This window comes from Lepidochelys olivacea (genome assembly GCF_965140295.1).
Source record: "Lepidochelys olivacea isolate rLepOli2 genome assembly, chromosome: 23".
NCBI classification, from domain to species: Eukaryota; Metazoa; Chordata; order Testudines; family Cheloniidae; genus Lepidochelys; species Lepidochelys olivacea.
Window position 1 is genome coordinate 11,664,933 of NC_140433.1, and position 23,156 is coordinate 11,688,088.

At 55.0% G+C, this 23,156-nt stretch overlaps 1 protein-coding gene and 1 pseudogene across 2 annotated transcripts in view; one reads left to right on the forward strand and one right to left on the reverse strand.

Moving 5' to 3' along the window:
- The window catches only part of LOC311511978 (leukocyte immunoglobulin-like receptor subfamily A member 2), an 873,498-nt pseudogene that overhangs the window by 392,791 nt on the left and 457,551 nt on the right, over nucleotides 1-23,156 (forward strand). The gene's annotated exons all lie outside the window — the stretch shown is intronic.
- On the reverse strand, nucleotides 485-8,905 carry CCDC106 (coiled-coil domain containing 106). Its single transcript, XM_084612662.1, has 7 exons — nucleotides 8,699-8,905; nucleotides 6,970-7,035; nucleotides 5,946-6,043; nucleotides 5,383-5,490; nucleotides 4,795-4,971; nucleotides 4,178-4,384; nucleotides 485-3,536 (listed from the first exon to the last, which is right to left on the reverse strand). Exons 3-7 carry the CDS (start codon nucleotides 5,974-5,976, stop codon nucleotides 3,220-3,222), a joined length of 840 nt encoding a protein of 279 aa, XP_084468788.1. The 5' UTR covers nucleotides 5,977-6,043; nucleotides 6,970-7,035; nucleotides 8,699-8,905; the 3' UTR covers nucleotides 485-3,219.

Consider the following 23,156-nt stretch of genomic DNA (forward strand, 5'->3'; position numbering starts at 1 on the left):
GGGAGGGTGGGCCGATAGTGCCCCTTAGGGACAGAGGATCAGACCGATGCGACCATCTAGCCTGGTATTGCGTCGGCTTTGCACAAGATCACACCCATAGGCTCTCTGTGTGCCAGGCATGGGCTCCCTGTAAAAACAGCCCTGCACCTGACCCCAGAGGGGCCACATCTCAGTGCCAGGTGAGGGGTCCCCATCTTAACAGCTCCTGCCCCAGAGGGACCATGTCTAGCACCAGGTGAGGGATCCCTGTATAAACAGCTCCCGTGCCCCACCTGAGAGGGGCCATATCTCAGCCCCATGTGAGGGGTTCCTGTATAGAGCCCCCTACCCCAGAGGTGGTTGCATTTCTGCACAGGGCAAGGGGTTCCTGTATAAACAGCCCCCGCACCCATCCTACCCCAGAGGCAGCTATTCTTAGGCCCAAGGGAAACGAAAGGTTTTGATAATTAAATGAGACTCAGGCCTTGATTTATTCCAAATTTTCATCTTTTTTTAATTTAAATTCTATTAATAAATTGATTTTTTTGTAGATTTTTTTTCTTTTCTGGTTTTTTTTTTTAAACATAGAGAGGGCATGAAAGAACAGGCACAGTGGAGAAGAGAGTTTGTTACACTGAATAAAAAGGGCCATCCCGGCCACGCTGCCGCATACAGCCCCTTGCACTCACACACACATACAGGCCTGGCGGCTCAGGGCCACAGTGGGGGGAGGGGAAATTACCCCCGAAAACAGGGAGTGAAGTGAATCAATGACAACCCCTGTGAGTGGGGCGGGATGGAGGACCCAATCTGGCGCTTCCATTGGTGCCAGGCGGGGGCAGATGGAGTAGGAACCCCAAATTGCCCTTGGCATGGGAGGGGGGTGCTCCTGCCCTGCTGAGGAGAGGGAGGTGTCCGCAAGCAATGGAGCAGGGTGTGGGGAGGATGGGGAGCATGGGGGTCAGGTTTGGTGTCTAAGCAATATGGAATGGCAGGGGGGGCATCTGTATGTGGAACAGATCAAAGGGGGCAGTTCAGGGCAAGGCAGGCAGTTGGGTCCAGAATCGGGACCCCAAATTGGAGACATAGCCAGGGCAGCTATTGACCAATCAGCACAACCCCCTGCAGCCTGTTTGGCCAATCAGCTCAGCTGCCCCCACTCCGCCCCATAACTTTAACAGGACTGTAGAATCTAGGGGTGAAATTGACAAGCTGGGTCACGATCAGAGCTGGTGCCCCCTGGAGGGGATAGGCCCCGTACCTCATTCCCCACTCCCCTGAGTGAGCCAGTCAGTTCCTGCCCAGCCAGGTGGGAGCTGGCGCCCCCTAGAGGGGACAGGCCCTGTTTCCCATTCCCAACCCCCTTGAGCCAGCCAGTCCATGGGGTTCAGATCGGAGCAGGTGCCCCCAAGAAGGGAAAGGCCCCATGTCCCACCCCCCAGAGTCATAGAGGTCTGTTCAGGCCTAATTTTTAGGCCGGAAGTGGACCCGAGCCCAAGAGGGTTAAATAGTTTCCCAACCTGACCCCACCCCTTCCTCCAATACCAGCTCCCACCCGTGGGGCCGGCCCCCCTCCCCCTCCCATGGCCCATTCCCACAACACAGCCAGACTGCCTCACGGGCAGGAGACCCAGGCATTTTCCTACCTGACCCGACTCCCAGAGTCTGGTCCAGCCAGCCCCGCCCCACCCATGTCACCAGAACCCCTTGAGCCACAAGAAAGCACCCAGCTCGTGGCCCCTTGCGTTAACCCCTCGGCTAGCACCAGCCCAGCCCCTGCTATCACAGCCCTCCTACCCCAGGACAGGGGTGTGGGAATGGGCCTTGGAGAGCCACGCCCCAATGCCAACCTCTCCTCCCTGCTCTAACCAATAGACTCCGCTCCTGCCCCAGAGCCGGGGAGAGAACCCAGGTGTCCTGGCTCAGCTGTGCTGAGACCAGCAGGTGGTGTGCACAGAAAGAGGGAGGAATTAAGCCATTCATCACACGGTGGGATGGAGAGATTTGGCAAGGGGTGGTTGCAGATCACAGGGAGAGGGCACTGGCAGAGGGATGGGACAGGCGAAGGAGCAAGCTGAAGTGGCAGAAGTGCGGGGTTCGATGGTAGCAGGGGTTCGGGGGAGTCTGTTGGAGAAGGGCAGGGTCCCACCATTGTCTGAAGCAATAGCGGGTGGGCAGCAGTGCCAGGGGGTTGGTACCAGGGGCGATGGTGGGAGGGGTGGGATCATGTGCAGTACGGGTGGGATGTCACATTACTCCCAGAAGTGATAGGTGATGGGCAGCAGTGTGGGATAGGGTCCTAGTCCCATCATTGCTTGAAGCAAGAGGTGATCTGGGGGGCAATATTTGTGGTAGCTGTGGGAGGGGGTGTCCCAGGGGGGCAGTAGTGTTTTTGGGGGGGGAGGGAAGGTGTCCTATCACTGCTTGAGGTGATGGGCAGCAGGGATTGGGTACATATTTGTGTCAGCCATGGGATAGGGTGTTTCTAGGGGCCCCAGGGGGGCGGTGTGTGTGTCAATGATGGCATAGGCTGGTTCGAGGGAGTCCCGGGGGCACGCTTTGGTGTCAGCAGTATGATAGGCAGGTTCGTGGGATGACAGATGCTGTGGGGTGGGGGCAGCATTGGTGAGATAAGCCAGTTCAAGGGAGTCCTAGGGGACAGCGTGGGAATAGGCCACTTCACGGGGTGACAGATCCCAGGGGATGGGGGCGGCATTGGTGGGAGAAGTGGGATAGGACGGTTTGAGGGGTCCCAGGGCAGCACTGGTGTCGAGGTGGGATAGGGTGGTTTGAGGGAGTCCCGGGGGCAGTGTTAATGTCAGCCGTGGGACAGGGCGGTCCAAGGGGATCCTGGGAGCAGAGTTGGCATCAGCAGTGGGATAGGCCAGTTCGAGGGAGTCCTGGAGGGTCAGTGTTGGTGGCAGAGTGGGATAGGGTAGTTTACAGGGATCCCAGGGGGCAGCGTTGGCGTCAGCTGTGGGAGCGGGCAGGATGACGAACTCAGGGGGCAGGCAGTGTTGGTATCAGCCGTGGGATAGGGTGGTCCAAGGGAGTCCTGCGGGCAGTGTTGGTATCAGCCGTGGGATAGGGTGGTCCAAGGGGGTCCTGCGGGCAGTGTTGGTGTCAGCCGTGGGATAGGGTGGCTTGAGGGCGTCCCAGGGGGCAGCACTGGTGGTGGCAGTGGGATAGGGTGGTTTGCAGGGTGACGGGTCCCAGGGTGGGGGGCAGCAGGGGGCCCCATCACCGCTTGAAGCGGTAGGTGATGGGCAGCAGCAGCTTGCTCTTCTTGAGGGCCTGCACCTTCTTGAGGGTCTCGTCGTCCAGCGCCAGGAAGCAGCGGCGCGAGTACTCCAGCAGCCGCTCCTTGGACGGGTCAAACTCGCCCACCTCAGCCAGCTTCTCAGGCGCCACAATGAGCAGCTCGGCGATGGGCGTGGTCAGCGCCACCGTGTTGCGATCCACCCGGTGGTGCTCGAAGGCCCGGCTCATGCTCTTCAGCTTCTGGAAGGTGTTCAGGATCTTCTTGTAGCGGCATAGCACCCCGTCGGCATCCTTGACTGTCGGGCGGGCCACGGCAAGAGCAAGAAGGAAGGGACGGGACGGGGAGATGGCGGCGGGGAGGGATGGAGGGGGACAGTGGGCAGAGGAAAGGAGGGGGGCAGAAAGGCCAAGGAGAGAAGAGCCTGTTCATTCCTTCCCTTTGACACAGGCTCCCCCACAGCCCCCTCAGGAGGACCTGCCCCCACCCCAAAGCCTCCCGCCCCCCATAGCCCCTCCCAGTGAGTCCTCCCCCGACATGGCGCTCCACCCCACCCATGCCAGACCCCTCTTCTTCCCCACACCGCACCCCACAGCCCCCTGCCTCCTCCCTCTTCCCCACCCCATGACACATGCCCCTTCCCACACCCCGCGCCCCCCACAGCCCCTTCCTCCCCACACACCCCTGCCTCCTCCCAGCTCCGCACCCCATGGCACACGCTGAGCCCACAGCTCCCTCCTCCCTACACCACACCCTACAGCCATATCCTGCCTCTTCCCTGCTCCCCACCCCATCCCACTCCACACGGCCCCCTACAGCTCCCTCCTCCCCACACCCCATCCCACAGCCCTCTTCCTCCCCCGAGGGCTGCCCGGGGTGGGACACTAGCCCTGCTGCCCAAGCAGGCCGGGGCCGCGCCCCCTGAAGAATCCCGCTCACCTCGCTGGCGCTCACGGGCCTTGGGCTTGCCGAAGCGCCGCCGGCTCACCCCCCCCTTCTGCTTCTGCTTCTTCCGCTCGGCGGAGCCACCCTGCTCCGAGGCAGCACTGAGCGAGGATGCCAGGCTCTCGTTGTCCGTGGCCTCGCCGGGCCGGCTCTCTGCCGCCTCTGCCCGCCGCGGGGGCTGCTTGCTGCGGCAGTGATCCTCTGGGGGGGCAGAGACTGGGTCCCAGCATGCACCTCAACGAAGCCCCCACCCCCGGCCCCGCCGTGTCAGTGAACTGACCCCCGCCCAAGCTCTTCTGGCTGCTGGTTGGGAGATACAGCATCCCCTAGGGGCTGCCCATGGACGGGATAAAAGCCCTACCACACCTGCTGCCCCTCTAGAGCGGGGAGGTGGGACCTGGGATCGGGGGAAATGGGGACACGGGGGCTGTTCCCCCATCTAGTGCCCCAACACCCCCTCGGGCTCCTAAAGTCACTGCAGGGGGGCAAAGGGACCCAGAGCTGGGGAAGGGACCCAGGAGTCCTGGCTCCCAGCCCCCCGTGTTCTAACCACTGGGCACCACTCCCCTCCCCCTGCCAGAGAAGGGACCCAGGCGTCCTGCCCCGCTCACCAGCGTCCACCTTGGCGGAGGAGATGAACTTGTCAAGCTGGCAGCGCAGAAAGTCCCGCTCCTCCTCCAGGTCCTCGATGCGCTTCTGCAGCCAGGAGTTGCGCTCCAGGGCCATGTGCAGCTGGGTCTTCATGCTGCTCATCAGCGCCAGGGCGGGCGGGGGCGGCTCCGGCAGCTCTGCAGGGGATGGGGGGGACGTGGGCAGGGAGCACCACCTGACCCCCCTGGAACCCCCCCCCCCCCCGAAATGGGACCTTGGTCCCCCTGACAGGACCCTGACCCTCGCTGGCTCCACCCCACTCGCCACTCAACCCACTGACAGGGCCCCACTGCCCCTGGTGGCCTCCCCCCACCACTATGCCCCCTCTTTTCTTCCTTAGCCCCCCAGTCCCCCCCTTCTTCCCCAGCCCCCCTCCAAAAAACAAGCCCTCCAGGCCTGGATTCCACCCCACATCCCAACTGAACCCCCACCCAAACTTAACACCTCCCATCTCCCCGCTCCCCTGGAAGTGAGGGTACAGGGCAGTCTCTGGGGGTGGGGGCATGGGGTAGAGGTGCGGGGGGGGTCCGTGGTGCAGGGGGGGCTACCTTCGAAGTTGCTCTGGGGGGGGCTGAGGCTGTAGAAGATCTGGGGCTCTAGGTGGGGTGTCTCCTCAAAGGGGATGGAGATCTCGTAGGCCTCATCGTCCTTCTTCACTGCAGGAAGAGACGTGTCACGGGGGGACCCCAAAAGCAGCCCTCCACATGGGAAAGCCCCCCGGAACCCCTGTCCCACCCCCCGCACAGGCTGGAGCCCCCCCTCGACAGGCCCGGCCCAGCCCCTACTCCAACAGGGCAAGGACCCCTCCCCACAACAACCCCCCCTCTATACCCTGGGACTCCCCTACCCCCAGGGAAAGGTCACCCCAAAACCTGACTGCAAGCCACTGCTTCCCCCCCCGATCATATCCCCAACCGGCTCCACTGCTCCTCCCCCACAGATACCCCCTCAGCTTTGACATGCCCCAGCTCCCTTTCACCCCCAGAAGTCCCTTCCTCCGAGCCCCAGCTCTGATGTGCCCCTCCCCAGTACCCCCCTCTCGCTCCTAATGCTCCCCAGCTCTGTGGGGGCCTGGCTCTGGGGCACCCCCTGTTGCACGCGCCCTGCATACTCGTCCGCCTCCGGTTATTCCTCTCGGTCATTTTCCTTCCGGCCTGGCGCCCCGGCCTGGCGGGCCCCTGGCTGCCCTCTGGGCACCGCACAGGGACGCTGGCGAGAGAGAGAAGGGAGGTTTTAACCCCGGGCAGCCACTACCCACCCCAGAGAATCGCCACCCATAGCCCCCCGGGCAGCCCGCTACCCAGGGCTGGCTCCAGCTTTTTTGCTGCGGCAAGCGGCAAAAAACCCCAAAAACCTGACCGCCGAACACGGGGGCGGAGTGATGGGGCGACCGAAGAAGAGTCCACGCCACCGAATTCTTGCCGCCGCCGAGGGCGGATTGCCGCCCCAGAGCCCGACATCCTGCCGCCCCTTTACATTTGTCGCCCCAGGCACCTGCTTGGTTCGCTGGGGCCTGGAGCCGGCCCTGCTGCTACCCATAACCCCTGGGGCAGCCGCCACCCATAACCCCGTGGGGCAACCACTACCTGCTCTAGAGAACCCCTACCTACAACCCCCCGGGGCAGCCCCCACCCATAGCCCCCCGGGGCAACCCCCACCCATAGCCCTCCCACCCAGTAACCGCTACCCATAATCCCGGGACAGCCCCCACCCCGGGACAGCTCCTACCCATAACCCCCAGGGGCTGCAGCTACCTATAGCCCCGTGGGGCAACCGCTACCTGCTCTAGAGAGCCCCTACCCACAACCCCCCGGGGCAGCCATTACCCATAGCCCCCCGGGACAGCTGCCACCCATAACCCCAGAAAGACCCTACCCACAGCCCCTCAGGGCCTCCCCCATGTGAACCCACCGTGCCCCAGAGCTAGCAGTAGCTGCCTCAGGCTGGCTATGCCCAGAACCAGAACCAGGTGCCAATCACCCACCGGACTTGGGGAAATCCAAGGGGGGGGGCACAACCTGGCTCCCCACAACAGGCGCTGTGCTGGGAGAGGCTGAGGTTGCTTGAGAGTGACCCCTCATAGTCCCGGTGGGAACTGCCCTTGGACCCTCCCCACCAGCCAGCCAGGGACCTACCTGAGACGGACGGGCCGTGCGGGCAGCCCAGCTCCGAACCCGTCCTGCGCCGCCCGCCAGCCAGCCCTGGAGGAGGAAGAAGAGATGCACGCGGTCAGGCCACTTCTCTGGGAGCAGGACTCGAACCTGCCACCTGCTGAGCCACGCAGATGCTGCTGCATGGGATCAGAGGGCAAGGCCAGGAGCAAAGCCAATTTGTGGGGGTTCGTGAAAGGAAGGGGAGGGCTGGGGGTCAGGACTCCTGGGTTCTATTCCTAGCTCTGAGAGGGAAGTAAGCTCTAGTGATTAGAGGAGGGGAGACTGGGAGCCAGGACTCCTGGGTTCTATCCCTGGCTCTGGAAGGGGAGCGCGGTCCAGTGGTTACAGCGGCGGGGCTGGGAGCCAGGACTCCTGGGTTCTACTCCTTAGTTCAACACCTAGTCAGCAGTAAACTTCCCAGGAGGAGAGGCAATAGCTCCAGGCACCCTAGTCCCCTAAACTGGAGGATAATCTCCCTCCACCACACACTATGGGTGCTATGAGACATGGATGAGCATGCGTAATCTCAGCTAGCAGAGTCACACATGCAACAACACACATTGCCAAGAACTCCTGGCCTTGACCGCCCACATTGTCCAGAACCCCCCAACTTACCTATCCCCCCCCCCCCCACCTGGACTCCCAGAGATCAGCAAGAATTTTAGGACATGGGGGATGGGCATTTCCACCTTGAAGCAGCCAACATCACAGCCCCTCCCGCTACAAACACCCCCAAGTGTTTCTTCAGTCCCATGCCCCCCACCCAAAATTCAAGACCCCATAGCCCCCCAGTCCTATACATCAAATCCAGGGCCCCCCATAACCCTCCAGTCCTGTACATCAGATCCAGGACCCCCTAAATCCCCCAGTCCTGTACATCATATCCACAGCCCCCCAGTCCTGTAAATCAGATCCAGCACCCACTCCCAGCCCCCCAGTCCTGTACATAAGACCCAGGGCCCCCCACGGCCCCCCATCCTGTACATCAGATCCAGGCCCCCCCAGAATCCCCCAGTCCTGTACCACAGATCTAGGACCCCCCAAAACCCCCCAGTCCTGTACATAAAATCCAGGGCCCCCCACAACCCTCCAGTCCTGTACATCAGACCAAGGACCCCCCACAGCATCCCAGGCCTGTACATCAGACCCAGCCCCCCCCCTCGCGTCCTGTACATCAGATCCAGCCCCCCCCCCATGCGTCCTGTACATCAGATCCAGGACCCCCACAACCCTCCAGTCCTGTACATCAGATCCTGGGTCCCCCATTGCCCCCCAAACTTTCAGATCGACTATAACCCCCGCCCACCCACGTCTAAACTCCTGGTCCCAGCCCTCCCCCCCGCCCGATTCCGTCGAGCGCCCCAAAATGCGGGGAAATCGCCCTAAAAATGGCTTCTGTTCCCCTCCCCCCGCCGCTGGGTGTTTTGCTGTGAAGCTGTAATAACTCGGCTGCTCCCAGTCCGGATTGCTGGGGCGGTTTGCAAAGGAGATGGGGCCGGACGGAAAGCCGGGGGGGGCGATACATAGTATCCCCCATCCACCCCCACCCCTACCCCCCTAAAATGGATACAAAATAGACCCACAGCAAAGAGACTTCCCCCCCGGCCCCAGGGCTAGGGGGGATCGGGGGGGGCTTCAAAGGGAGGGGGTGCACGGGGGTTCCCGGGGGGTCTGGGGGTCTGCAGAGAACAACCCCCCCATCCCCACTCACCCAGATCTGCACGCGAACCCCCAGCAACCAGGCTGCAAAGCCAGACCCCCCCTCCCCTGGCAGAGCCAGGGAGCGTCTGCAAAGCGCCGCCGGGGGGGATCGCCCACGCACGCAGGCAGACACGCGTGGGGGTGGGCTGTGCCAGAGGGAGCAGCGGGGAGCGACACACACCCCACTAGGGCCCAGCCTCTCCCCCAGCAACTTCCCCTGGGGGGACTGACGGGGGAGGGTAAGAGGCTTGGAGAGAGAGACTCAGACACCCCATAGACACCCCTCTAACCTCACCAGGCACAGCCATCAACCACCCCCAAACCCCCTCCATCAGCTACCCCCAAATCCCTCCATCTGCCATCCCCAACCCCATCCATCAGCCACCCCCAAATCCGTCCATCTGCCCTCCCCCAACCCCCTCCATCATCCATCTACCCCAACCCCTCCATCAGCTACCCCCAAATCCCCTCCATCATCCCCGAACCCCTCCATCAGCCACTCCCAAACCCCCTCCATCGTCCATCCCTCCATCAGCCACCCCCAAACCCCCTCCATCGTCCATCCCCAACCCCCTCCATCAGCCACCCTCACACTCTCTCCATCAGCCACCCCAACCCCCTCCATCATCCATCCATCCACCCCAACCCAACCCATCCCGCTCCATCATCCCTCCCCCAACCCCCTCCATCATCCATCCACCCCAACCCCCTCCATCAGCCACCCCAACCCCCTTCATCAGCCAACCCCAAACTCCCTCCATCATCCATCCCACCCCCCAACCCCCTCCATCATCCACCCCCCAACCCCCTCCATCATCCATCCACCCCAACCCCTTCCATCAGCCACCCCCAGCTCTGTCCATCATCCTGAGGTCCCTTCCAACCCTGATATTCTATGATTGGTCCATGCACCCCCCACCCATCTAACCGAGCGATCCTCTATCTGCCCACACGGGGGGGCTGTTTCTCGCTTCTTCCCCGCTTCCCATGCTACTTTCCGCCACTGGAAAAGCGCGACTCTTCAGCGACGGCCCCTTCAGGCTCCCGCCCCGCCCAGCCACACTGTCAGGGAGCGAGGCGTAGTTCCCCAGCCGGATGGGAGGCGAAGGGAGACGGATCAGTAAGGGTGGGGGGTGCTCATGGCTGGGGGGGCAGGGGCTGCTGTCACGCTCAGCGAGTTAATGTCCCCCAGCTTCTCCCTCGGGGGGCGGGTCTCAGCTGCCTGCCCCCCCTCAAAGGGAAAAGGGGGGAGGTGCCCCTAGCCTGGGAGTTAGGGAGCATCTGCAAAGTGTGAGATTATTTAGGGAGCAGCCCTGCAGGTGCCCCTCACTCCCGACCTGCAGCCCCTGCCAGCCCAGCCCTGGGCTCCCCACCCCCACAAGCTCTGCCATTGCCCCTCACACCTAGCCCGCAGCCCCCTGCTAGCCCGGCCTGGGCTGCCCCAAAGCACAATCCCGCAATATCTCTCTGGAACACACCAGCCATGCAAGGGCAAGACCCCCCCACACCCACACAGGCAGCCCCTCTCCACTGCCCTGGGGCACCCCAGTGAGGGACTCTCCGTTTGGCTGGCCAGTTGAGTCACTGGCCTGAACTGGCCAAAGAGAGCCGCTCAGGCTGGCTTTGTGGTGAGGGACCCCCTGAGCCAGCCAGTCCCTGCCCTGGGGCCGGATGGGAGCCAGCGCCCCCTAGAGGAGAAAGGCCCTGAGCCCCATTCCCAGCCCCCCTAAGCCACCCTGGGCCAGCCCCTAGGGGGGAAAGGCCCCATTCCCTGCCCAGGGGGTGGGGAAATAGATGCCTTTGTAAAGAGTTTTTGTCGGGACTACTTTATACCAAGAGGCGGCAGAAGACAGCGATAGCGGGGCCAGGGGCAGCGATTCCAGACTTGCCAGTACAGGCCCCGCAGCGGCGCTGAGCGGGCAGATGTGCCATCCCAACCCGTCCTTAGCCACTACATACAGAGCCGGGGAATCCGCCACCTGCCACTCATCCCCGCGGGTTAGACCGGTCATGTGACCCGCAAAGAACAGTGACCCCCCCATTCCCCCTCCAGCCCCCGCACCTGATACCCAGCCCCCGCCCTGCCACCCTGCATCAGCTCATGCTGGGGCTTGTTATCCGGGGACCCCCTCGCCTGAAGCTGGGATGTGGCCCCTCTGGAGTGGGGCACGGGGCTGGGTATAAGGGGTTCAGAGTCACTTGCAAGTACAGACACAATTTGGGCCCCAAACTCCCCACAAATTGTGCCACCCTTTTAAGCACCTTCTCTAGTTCCAAGGCCAAGCCTCTGTATTTAAATGCTGCCCCAAGGAGCCCAGTTAGCTCTCATTAGTCAGGGAGCGGATAAAGGGGTGGGGTAAAGGGGTGGGGCGTCCCTAGTTCCCCTGTCTGACTGCCAGAGACCCCCATCGCGCCAGGAATAAATCAGTAGGGCTGAAAAGTGGGTGGGTGGGTGGGTGTATTCCCTGCCAACCCCTGCTGGAGGGGCTGGATCCTGCTCTGTGTTTCAGAGAGAGCCATGCTGCACCAATGGCTGCAATCAGAACCAAGCTCCCCCATCTCTGTCCTGCCCCCTATAGTGCTCCTGGCTGGAGGAGATTCCCCAGCAGCTCAGGGGGCTCTCAGGGTAAGTGGATCTCAGCCTGGTGTTGGTAGAAGCTAAGCTGTTACGAAAGATTCAGGACTCCTGGGTTTTATCTCCAGCTCTGGGAGGGGAATGGGGTCTAGTGGTTAGAGCGGGAGGTGGAGAGTCAGGACTTCTGGGTTGTATCCCCAGCTTTGGGAGGGGAGCAGCATCTGATGGTTAGAGGAGTGGACTGGGCATCAGCATTTCTGTTCCCTGGGGGGTGACTTTGGGCATGTCCCTTCCCCGTGCCTCAGTTTCGCCATCTCTAGACCAGGGCTCACGATCTTCTGTAAAGTGCTGGGCGGTGTGTGGATGAGCTGGCCTAGGGCTTAGCAAGGTGACTGATTTATTAACTCTCTGGCGTCACTCCATGTGCAGCGCCGTCCATCGACCCTGACGTGAGCGCGCAGAATTAAACCAGAGGCTGAGGTTTCCCCTGGGGTCGGGGCCTTCCTCCCACCACACATCGCCAAGTGAACCTTCCATTTCCAATGATGTGGGGAGCTGCAGCAAATCCCGCTGCTTGGGACAGCCAACCGTGGTGGGAAAATTGTTGGCGATTTTGGCAAAATCTACCGGTCATTTCTCAGGGGAGGGAACATGGGATTCTTTTGGTCATTTTTTTAATGTTCTTCATTGATGTATCATTTTTTTTCCTTCCTACTGTTGCCATCTTTAAATGGTCGGGGTTATCGGTGGGCTCAGCATGCCTGATTTCTCATTCCTTCCTCTGCTGGCGGCCGGCTGGGTCAGCCCTTCTGCTGTTCCCTGCCCCAGTTTCCCCATTTGCATACCAGAGCGTAACAATACTAGTCTGACCATCTAAAGCGCTTGGAGATTTGTGGATGAAACGCGCCGTCGACTAATACAGGATGTGTTTCCATTATGACTCGATTCCATCCGCGCCAGGCCCGACAGGGCCCTGATCTCGGTGGCTGGAGGGTAGGGGATGGTTTTCAGCACCCAAGAGCCATCTACAAGGTTGAAAGGGATAAAGTTCTTGCCAATGCACAATGTAAAATGAAGGGCATGGAAAAGTTCAAAAGGCACAAAATCAGCCTAGGGGTTTAAACCCAAGCGGCAGGAAGCCAGTGGCCTCCTTTGGGAGAGTCCAAAGTGTTTTCCGAAGCGTTCGATGTTTTTCCGGTAAAACCTTTGGGTTTTTCTCTGCCTTTCTCCAGGATTTTTTTTTTTTTTTAATTAAAACAAATTGGCTTCGTTTCTTTGCTTACGGATGGTTCGTTTGTCCTGCCCCCGCCTCCTCCCTGACTCTGTTGGCTCCCAGGATGGCGTGTTGCTGAAAGACACATAACTTGTGTCGAAATGGAAAAGCCACATTTTTGGCAAAGGACATTAAAAATCAAGGGTCGATTCAGATTCAATATTAGTGGGAGGGAATCTTTGAAATGCCCAGAAATGGCCCAACAGAAGGAAACCACCTGGGGGACATTTTGCCAAAACTGGTTTAAATTTTGAGGGGAAAAAATGATTTTTCTCCTAATTTTTTTAGCAACAACTTTTTCTTCTTTTGGACAAACCTCTGTGTCTGTCTGCGCCCCCATCCCCCCCCCCCAGCCACCCCCATCCCCCCCATCCATCCCCAGTCACCCCTCTATCTATCTATCTATCCCCAGCCAACCCATCTATCTATCTATCTATCTATCCCCATCCACCCCATCTATCTCTCTCTCTCTCTCTCTTCCCCCATATGCCTCATCTCTCTGTCTGTGTGTCTCTGTCTCTCTGGGATATTTCCTCATCACCTATCATGGAGACCGGAGACCCTTCCACATAAAACCGTTTCAATCCTTTCAAAAACAGTTTGCAAAAAATATTGATTTTTTCCTCTGCAAAACACTTTCTTGCCCCCCCTGTCATTTTTTGACCGACGTCCAATATTTTACTTCTCCTCCCTCCCTTGGTTTCCATTTAAATTTGCCTCCCCACACCTCTGTCGCTAGTTCTGATTGGCTGGATGGGTCACATGGTCAGTTTTTTTTTTAAAAAAATCAACATTCCCCACAAACACAATTTTTCCATTTTGGGGGGGAGAATTTTCCCCAAAAGTACATGCAACCAATTGGATTCAAGGTCAAAGATTTGCAGAAACATTTTGCAACGTGGCCATTTGTGCAAATCCATCACCCAGCCCCAGGGAAATGGCTGGAAAGCTGGGCTCAAAGGATGTGCTCGGTTTCAACACCAACGTTATTTTCCAAAGTGGTTTTGGGGCGTTTGACTTACATCAGTGGGAGCAACTAACTCTGAGTCTATAGAGCTCTGACAGTTAACACCAGCTATGGGCTGACTCCCGAGGTTAAAACAGAGAGTGAAAACCACTTGTCTTTGTGTATAAGGCCCAGGAACCCAGCTGGTTCTGTGTGTGACCCTGGGTGAGTCGCTGCAGCTCCTTACCTCAGTTTCCCCATCTCTAAAACAGGGGAAATGATCTTTCCTTTGTCTGTTTTGTGGATTGTGAGATCTATGGGGCACGGAATGTCTCTCACTGTGTGTCTGGGCAGCGCCCAGCATGACAGGGCCCTGATCTCGGCAACTCAGTGTCTGGGCAGTGCCTGGTCCGACAGGGTCCTGATCTCAGTGACTCTGGGCAGCGCCCAGCTCGACAGAGGCCAGATCTCGGTGTCTCTGTGTCTCACCCCACCTGCTCTCTAGTCCTCCACAGAGTCTCTCAGACTTCAAAAAGAAAAGGAGGACTTGTGGCACCTTAGAGACTAACCAATTTATTTGAGCATGAGCTTTCGTGAGCTACAGCTCACTTCATCAGATGCATTCAGTGGAAAATACAATGGGAAGATTTATATCCATAGAGAACATGAAACAATGGGTGTTACCATACACACTGTAATGAGAGTGATCACTTAAGGTGAGCTATCACATATCTATTCAGGGGACACCATCACAGGGCCTAATCACATCAGCCACACTATCAGAGGCTCGTTCACCTGCACATCCACCAATGTGATATATGCCATCATGTGCCAGCAATGCCCCTCTGCCATGTACATTGGTCAGACTGGACAGTCTCTACGTAAAAGAATAAATGGACACAAGTCAGACGTCGAGAATTATAACATTCAAAAACCAGTTGGAGAACACTTCAGTCTCTCCGGTCACTCGATTTCTGATCTAAAGTGATGATCCTTCAACAAAAAAACTTCAAAAACAGACTCCAACGAGAGATTGCTGCATTGGAATTAATTTGCAAACTGGATACAATTAACTTAGGCTTGAATAGAGACTGGGAGTGGATGGGTCGTTACACAAAGTAAAACTATTTCCCCTTGTTTATTTCCCCCACCCACCCCCCACTGTTCCTCAGACGTTCTTGTCAGCTGCTGGAAATGGCGCACCTTGATTATCACTGCAAAAGGTGTCCTCCGCCCCTCCCGCACCCGCTCTCCCGCTGGTAATAGCTCACCTTAAACGATCACTCTCCTTACAGTGTGTATGGAAAAACACCCATTGTTTCATGTTCTCTGTGTAGATAAAATCTTCCTACTGTATTTTCCACTGCATGCAGCCGATGAAGTGAGCTGTAGCCCACAAAAGCTTGTGCTCAAATAAATTGGTTAGTCTCTCAGGTGCCACAAGTCCTCCTTTTCTTTTTGTGAATACAGACTACCACGGCTGCTACTCTGAAACCTGTCATTATGCAAGGCACTGCATTTAGCCGTATGGAGTGGAAATCTATCAACTTCATGAAAAAACTCATACAGATACAGACAGACATCATCTTCCTTTCCAAATGCAAACAGATGGACATCGTACCAAAAGGACTGAAGGTAAAAAATCTATTTCAATCTTCATATCCCCCAGACTATGCTGACAGCTTGTGCCGCACGCTGTCAAAGAAACTGCGGAATCACCTGATCAACATCCTCTGCAGCAAACAGGGAAAGATTAAGAATGAGCTCTCAAAACTGGATACTCTCATAAAAAAACAACCTTCCACACAAACTTCCTCGTGGCTGGACTTTACTAAAACTAGACAAGCCATTTACATCACACACTTTGCTTCTCTACAAAAGAAAAAGGACACTAAACTTTCTAAACTACTACATGCCACAAGAGGCCACAGCAATGGTTCCCTCAACCCACCTAGCAATATTGTTAATCTATCCAATTATACTCTTAGCCCAGCAGAAGAAGCTGTCCTATCTCGGGGCCTCTCCTTCTGCCCCTCCACCCCCACGAACAAGATACAGTTCTGTGGTGACCTAGAATCCTATATGACGTCTCCAACTCAAGGAATATTTCCAACACACCTCTGAACAACATACTAATCCACAGAGGCCTCCCTACCAACATTACAAAAAGAAGGATTCTAGGTGGACTCCTCCTGAAGGTTGAAACAACAGACTGGACTTCTACATAGAGTGCTTCCGCCGACGTGCACGGGCTGAAATTGTGGAAAAGCAGCATCACTTGCCCCATAACCTCAGCCGTGCGGAACGCAATGCCATCCACAGCCTCAGAAACAACTCTGACATCATAATCAAAAAGGCCAACAAAGGAGGTGCTGTCGTCATCATGAATAGGTCGGAATATGAACAAAAGGCTGCTCGGCAGCTCTCCAACACCACTTTCTACAAGCCATTACCCTCTGATCCCACTGAGGGTTACCAAAAGAAACTACAGCATTTGCTTAAGAAACTCCCTGAAAAAGCACAAGAACAAATCTGCACAGACACACCCCTGGAACCCTGACCAGGGATATTCTATCTGCTACCCAAGATCCATAAACCTGGAAATCCTGGGCGCCCCATCATCTCAGGCATTGGCACCCTGACAGCAGGATTGTCTGGCTATGTAGACTCCCTCCTCAGGCCCTACGCTACCAGCACTCCCAGCTACCTTCGAGACACTATTGACTTCCTGAGGAAACTACAATCCATCGGTGATCTTCCTGATAACACCATCCTGGTCACTGTGGATGTAGAAGCCCTCTACACCAACATTCCACACAAAGATGGACTACAAGCCGTCAGGAACACTATCCCCGATAATGTCACGGCTAACCTGGTGGCTGAACTTTGTGACTTTGTCCTCACCCATAACTATTTCGCATTTGGGGACAATGTATACCTTCAGATCAGCAGCACTGCTATGGGTACCCGCATGGCCCCACAGTATGCCAACATTTTTATGGCTGATTTAGAACAACGCTTCCTCAGCTCTCGTCCCCTAACGCCCCTGCTCTACTTGCGCTACATTGATGACAGCTTCATCATCTGGACCCATGGAAAAGAAGGCCTTGAGGAATTCCACCATGATTTCAACAATTTCCATCCCACCATCAACCTCAGCCTGGACCAGTCCACACAAGAGATCCGCTTCCTGGACACTACGGTGCTAATAAGCGGTGGTCACATAAACACTCCCCTATACCGGAAACCTACTGACCGCTATTCCTAGCTACATGCCTCCAGCTTTCACCCTGACCACACCACACAATCCATTGTCTACAGCCAAGTTCTAAGATACAACCGCATTTGCTCCAACCCCTCAGACAGAGACAAACACCCACAAGATCTCTATCAAGCTTTCTTACAACTACAATACCCACCTGCTGAAGTGAAGAAACAGATTGACAGAGCCAGAAGAGTACCCAGAAGTTACCTACTACAGGACAGGCCCAACAAAGAAAATAACAGAACGCCACTAGCCGTCACCTTCAGTCCCCAACTAAAACCCCTCCAACGCATCATCAAGGATCTACAACCTATCCTGAAGACGACCCATCACTCTCACAGATCTTGGGAGACAGGCCAGTCCTTGCCTACAGACAGCCCCCCAGCTGAAGCAAATACTCACCAGCAATCACACGCCACACAACAGAACCACTAACCCAGGAACCTATCCTTGCAACAAAGCCCGTTGCCAACTGTGTCCACATATCTATTCAGGGGACACCATCATAGGGCCTAATCACATCAGCCACACTATCAGAGGCTCGTTCACCTGCAAATCTACCAATGTGATATATGCCCTCATGTGCCAGCAATGTCCCTCTGCCATGTACATTGGTCAAATTGGACAGTCTCTACGTAAAAGAATAAATGGACACAAATCAGACGTCAAGAATTATAACATTCAAAAACCAGTCGGAGAACACTTCAATCTCTCTGGTCACTCGATTTCTGACCTAAAGTGATGATCCTTCAATAAAAAAACTTCAAAAACAGACTCCAACGAAAGACTGCTGAATTGGAATTAATTTGCAAACTGAATACAATTAACTTAGGCTTGAATAGAGACTGGGAGTGGATGGGTCATTACACAAAGTAAAACTATTTCCCCTTGTTTATTCCCCCCACCCACCCCGCACTGTTCCTCAGACGTTCTTGTCAGCTGCTGGAAATGGCCCACCTTGAGTATCACTGCAAAAGGTCCCCGCCCCCCCCTTAGCTCACCTTACCCGATCACTCTCATTACAGTGTGTATGGTAACACCCATTGTTTCATGTTCTCTGTGTATATAAATCTCCCCACTGTATTTTCCACTGAATGCATCCGATGAAGTGAGCTGTAGCTCAGGAAAGCTTATGCTCAAATAAATGGGTTAGTCTCTAAGGTGCCACAAGTCCTCCTTTTCTTTTTGCAAATACAGACTAACATGGCTGCTACTCTGAAACCGCTCAGATTTCAGGAGACCAAAAGTGTAAAGTTAAAAAACAGTGAGAGTTAAACTCTTCGTTATCACGTTATCCAGCAAAGCAGGTGTTGGGGGCGGGCTGGGGGTGGGTTGATGGTGGGAGGGGGTGGGAGTGGTTCCATCCCTTAATATCCCCTGTTAATGGTTTTGCTCTGTGAGTTCATGCACCTACAGGTTCTGCTGCATGGAAAAATTGCCAGGAATGGAAGGGTTAAAATCCCACCTGAGCAACCCCGCTCTCCTTCAGCTATTCTATGGGTCAGTTTGTCTGAGTATGGAATGGACCCCAAAATGTCCAGCTCCGGGAGGGGAGTGGGGTCTAGTGGTTAGAGTGGGGGCAGGTTGGGAACCAGGACTCCTGAGTTCTCTCCCCAGCTCTGGGGAGGGCGGGGGTCAAGAGTCACTCCCTCCCTAAATCCTCCTATGCCAGGGGCACCGTATCCCTCCCTTTCCGTGCCCCCTACCCAGCCCGGCTGCTGCTGCTGCCTATCTGGTCCTTCCCCCAGCCCCTCCCTCCACCCCCCAGCTGGCAGCACAAAGGGAGCCACCAGGAAAAGCTTCCGATGAGAAACAGGCAGCCTCACTCCTGATCCGCAGGCCCCCCCCCGCCGCTTGGCTGGTGCCCCTCCCGACTTGCAGCCCCCCCACACACACTGCTTGGCCGGTGCCCCTCACTCCCGACCCCAGCTCCACACTAATGTCTATCTATCTATCCCCAGCCACCCCATCTATCTAACCTATCTATCTATATATCCCCATTCACCCCATCATCTATCTATCTATCTATCTATCCCCAGCCACCCCCTCTATCTATCTGTCTGCAGGGTGTTTCACCAAGGCTGGGGCCCAGCTTGACTCCCAGCTCTGACATATACAGACTTCCTGTTCCGAGCGCCACGGGGCCCCGATCTCGGTGACTGTGCGTCTTGGGATCCTTAGGACACCCTGGGCGATGGCCAAACCGCACAGAATGGGGGAATCCAAAGCCCCGTGGGGCAGGGAGCGTCTCTTTGTTCTCTCTGTCCAGCACCTGGCACAATGGGGGTCCTGGGCCGCAGGTGGGGAGATTTGCGCTGCGACACTACAGAGAACTACTGTGGGAGGCTCATAACCACCCTTGCTCGGGTCTTCACTCAGGCGTGACTGTTTAATGGTGAGAGTAATGAACCACTGACCAGTTCCCTAGGGCTACAGTGGATTCTCCATCACTGGCCATTTTAAAACCAAGACAGGATGGTTTTCTCCAAGATTGGCTCTAGGAATTATTTTGGGGCAGTTCTCTGGCCTGTGTTATACAGAGTGTCAGGCAAGATGATCACAATGGTTTCTCCTGGCCTGAGAATCTATGAATCCTTGAATCTATAGACAATTCCAGACATGGGGAAAGCTAATGGCCGTCCCAAGCTAAAGAGAAGGAGCAATTAAACACCCCTTTGTGTAGTGATAACTGTGGATAATTGGAAGGCCCTGCCCAAGACACCAGGTTGCATGGCAAAGCTAAGCAGAACTAGAGTGTATGGGCTGAAGGGATGTCCTGGGACAGGTCGCAGGAGCTAGACGATTGGTTGCTTGCAGCAGAGGGTGTCTTCTGTGTGAGAGACTCAGAGAGCCAGCTGACAGAGGGAGAGGGTAGCCCTTGGGGGAGGCACAGACACATTGCTGCTTGGGACACAGGACAGGCTGGAAGCAGGCGTGGATTGCTGAGTAAGGAAAGTGCCTGGTGCTGATTGGGTCTGTTGCGTTCAGGGAAACAGACCTGTGGGCCTCTCCTTGGTAAATGAATACATACCGTAATACAGCTAAAAAATAATGTACAGTGCCTAGCACAATTGGGTGCCAGGCCATCACTGGGGCTTCTAGGCGCTACTGTAATACACCTAATAGATAACAATTGAGAAATTTTTAAAAAGCGTGGTTTCAATCCAGGTCTCTTTCCATCCTCCAAGCAAATAAAAGGAAGGGAATCAGAGGTGTGAGACATTTCAACTGAAACTTTGTGTGTGTGTCTGTTTGTGTGTGAAAAATCCTGAGGTGGGGCACCCCAAACACTGAGCGAAGCCACGTTGGCTTTGATGAATGGGCCCAGTCAGAAAAACCTCAGAAAACTCCAAAAAAAGTTAAAAAGTTTTGACGTAAAAATGTTACTTACAAATCTTTGATGGACACCCAGCCAGCCAGTTAGCTATAAAATCCCTGTTAGTAGCTGTTCTCTACTTGCTTTACCTGTAAAGGGTTAAAAAGTCTCACTGTGATGCATAGGTAACAGGAAGGGAGTGGGAACTTGGCCAAAAGAGCCAATGGGAAGGCTAGAACTTTTTAAAATTGAAACAAGACTCCCCTTTTGTCTGTCTGTTGTTCTCCTGGGGAGAGGCAGACATGGCAGCAGCGATGCTGTAAGAAGCTTGGGCCAGGTATGAAAAATCAACAGTATCATACCTAGAAACTACTCATTTGAAACCCCGGATACATAAGTGGATCAGGAAATGTCTAGGAAGATGCAATTAGGTTTATCCCTTTGATTTCTTTATGGCTTGTGGATTCCTCTGTGCTAACCCCAGGTGCCTTTGTTTTGCTTGTAACCTTTTATGCTGGACCTCAAGAAAGCGATTCTTGGGGCTTAATCCTTGGAGTTGCTCTTTTAAAATCTAGCAAGAGCCTGAGTTTCCAGATGTATTTTCTTTCTTTTTTTTAAATAAAATTTACCTTTTTTAAGAACAAAATTGTTTTTTTGTGTCTTCAGAGGTTTGTGCACATGTTGTTTGATTAGCTGGTGGCAAAAGCTGGTTTCCTTTTTTCTTTCCTTTCTCAGCTCTTCCCCGGAGGGAGGGGGATGAAAGGGCTTGAGGGTGCCCCACAGGAAGGAATTCCCAAGTGCGCCTTCCTGGGCTCTCAAAGGGGTTCTGCACTTGGCAGCATCTACCCATACAAGGTCTGAGAGAAGCTGTAACCTTGGGAGTTTAATACAAGCCTGGAGTGGTCCGTGTTAATTTTTGAAATCCTTGCGGGCCCCCTCCTTCTGCACTCGAAGTGCCAGAGTGGGGACTCAGCCCTGACAGACCCCCTGGGATGTCACCTGGGGAGCTGGGACACCACTGAGGCAGACTATTCTGCCACTCTGGGTTCCCTTTACCTGGTCTTGCTGGGCTAGGTTCCCTAGCCTTTTGCAGCCAAGCACACAGGCAGGGCCACAGCCAGCTGCACAGAGAGACGGAGATCCACGCTGGGAAGGCTCATCTTAAGGGGCTTGCCACAGCACCCAGATGTCCACCCCCATGGGAGCACAAACCCAAAATTCTATGAAATTCGTCTCTTCCCTCAATGTGAAAGAGGGTATATACAACTTCTCACACACCCCCCCCAGTTAGAAATCACATGAACTGGGTTATATTGTAAACCATAAATAAATGTATTAACTATACCAGGTGTATTTTGAGTAGTTAAGGAGGTAGCAGACAGAACAAGGCAGATTACTAAGAAAATAAAGCAGAGCACTCGAACTAAGTTTAAAACGCTAAAGAAACAGGTTAGATGCAAGTTCTCACCCTAAATGTGATTCTAATAAATGTTCTTCACAGGCCAGACGCCCTTCCAGCCAGGGCCCAGTTCTTTCCCCCTGTTCAGTCTCAGCGGTGTCCAGCCGTCATCTTGGGTGGGGTAGCAGGGGAGAACTGACAACCAGGATTACCTCACTCCCCACCCTTAAATAGGATTTGCATAAAGCAGGAGTCCTTTGTTTCCTAGTTTGACCCCTCTTTCCTTACAGTGGAAAGTTACAAGAAGTCCGAGGTAATGTTTTAGTAGCAGGTGACAAGACCACCTGACTCTGTAGGGCCCCTGTATCCATCCTTCCCAGGCTGACCCACAGGAAGACTAAACTCTTTTACAGTCCACTGGATCTTGATGATGGACCGTCAGCCCTGTCTGGCTTTTCCATTGTTGCACCTGAAGGGGTAGCAGAGGGTGTCACCCAAAGTCACATAGTTGAAATACAGATACATAGTCAATATTCCTAACTTCAGACACAGAAATGAGACATTTTTCAGAGTAGCAGCTGTGTTCGTCTGTATCCGCAAAAAGAAAAGGAGGACTTGTGGCACCTTAGAGACTAACCAATTTATTTGAGCATAAGCTTTCGTGAGTTACAGACAATGCAGTGAGCTGCAGCTCACGAAAGCTCAAATAAATGGGTTAGTCTCTAAGGTGCCACAAGTCCTCCTTTTCTTTTTGCAGAAATGATCCAGGCATACAAATAGGATAATCACATTCAGTAAATCATCACCTTTCCAATCACGTGCGCCATCTGGCATAAAGTACATCTCAGTTATGGCATATTTATATCATAAGCATATTTTCAGAAAGCATATGGACTGACATGTCACAGGGTGATTCCCCCACCCTGCAACTTTTCAGAACTGACAGCGAGCCTGAACGCCGGGCCTTTGCCCGCTTCTAGGGGAACTACAGAGCCAAAACTCAAACATCAAATCCAACCTCTTTCAGAGCCGAGAGTCACAGCTTCCCAGGGTAGAAGGGAGCAGTTTGATCATGTCTGACCTTGTGTAGAACCTGGGCCGGAGACCTGCCCCACAATAACACCTAGAGCAGATCTCTTCAACTTCCAACTGTTGGATTGTGTTCGACCTTTGTCTGCTAGGCTGAAGAGACGATTGTTAAATATTTGTTCCTTTTGTAGGTACTTATAGCCAGGGATCAAGGCACCCCTGAACGGTCTCTTTGTTAAGCTAAATAGACTGAGCTCCTGGAGTCTGTCACTCTTCAACCAGTTTTCTGATCCTTTAATCATTCCTGTGACTCTTCTCTGACCCTTCTTGACTCAGCCGGCATTGCGGAGACGTGTGGGTGAGAGCAGCCAGCTGGAATATCGAAATCGAGGGGTACAGCTGGTAGAGGAAGGCCAGGCATTGCAAGAAGGGGGGAAATGCTGTATTGCATCTCAAGAACGTGTACACTTGCTCTGCGATCCAAAGATTGGAGAGAGGCAGAGATGAAGATAAAACGAGGAAGTGGAAACCAGGGCCAATGTGGTGGTAGGGTTGTGCTCTAGCTAGGCAGGGCCAAATTCGATGTTTATTTCGTTATAATCTCAGCGGATTGCATCAACATTTCTTCCCCCCCCCCCGCCCCCGTTTTTATCTATTTGCGTTTT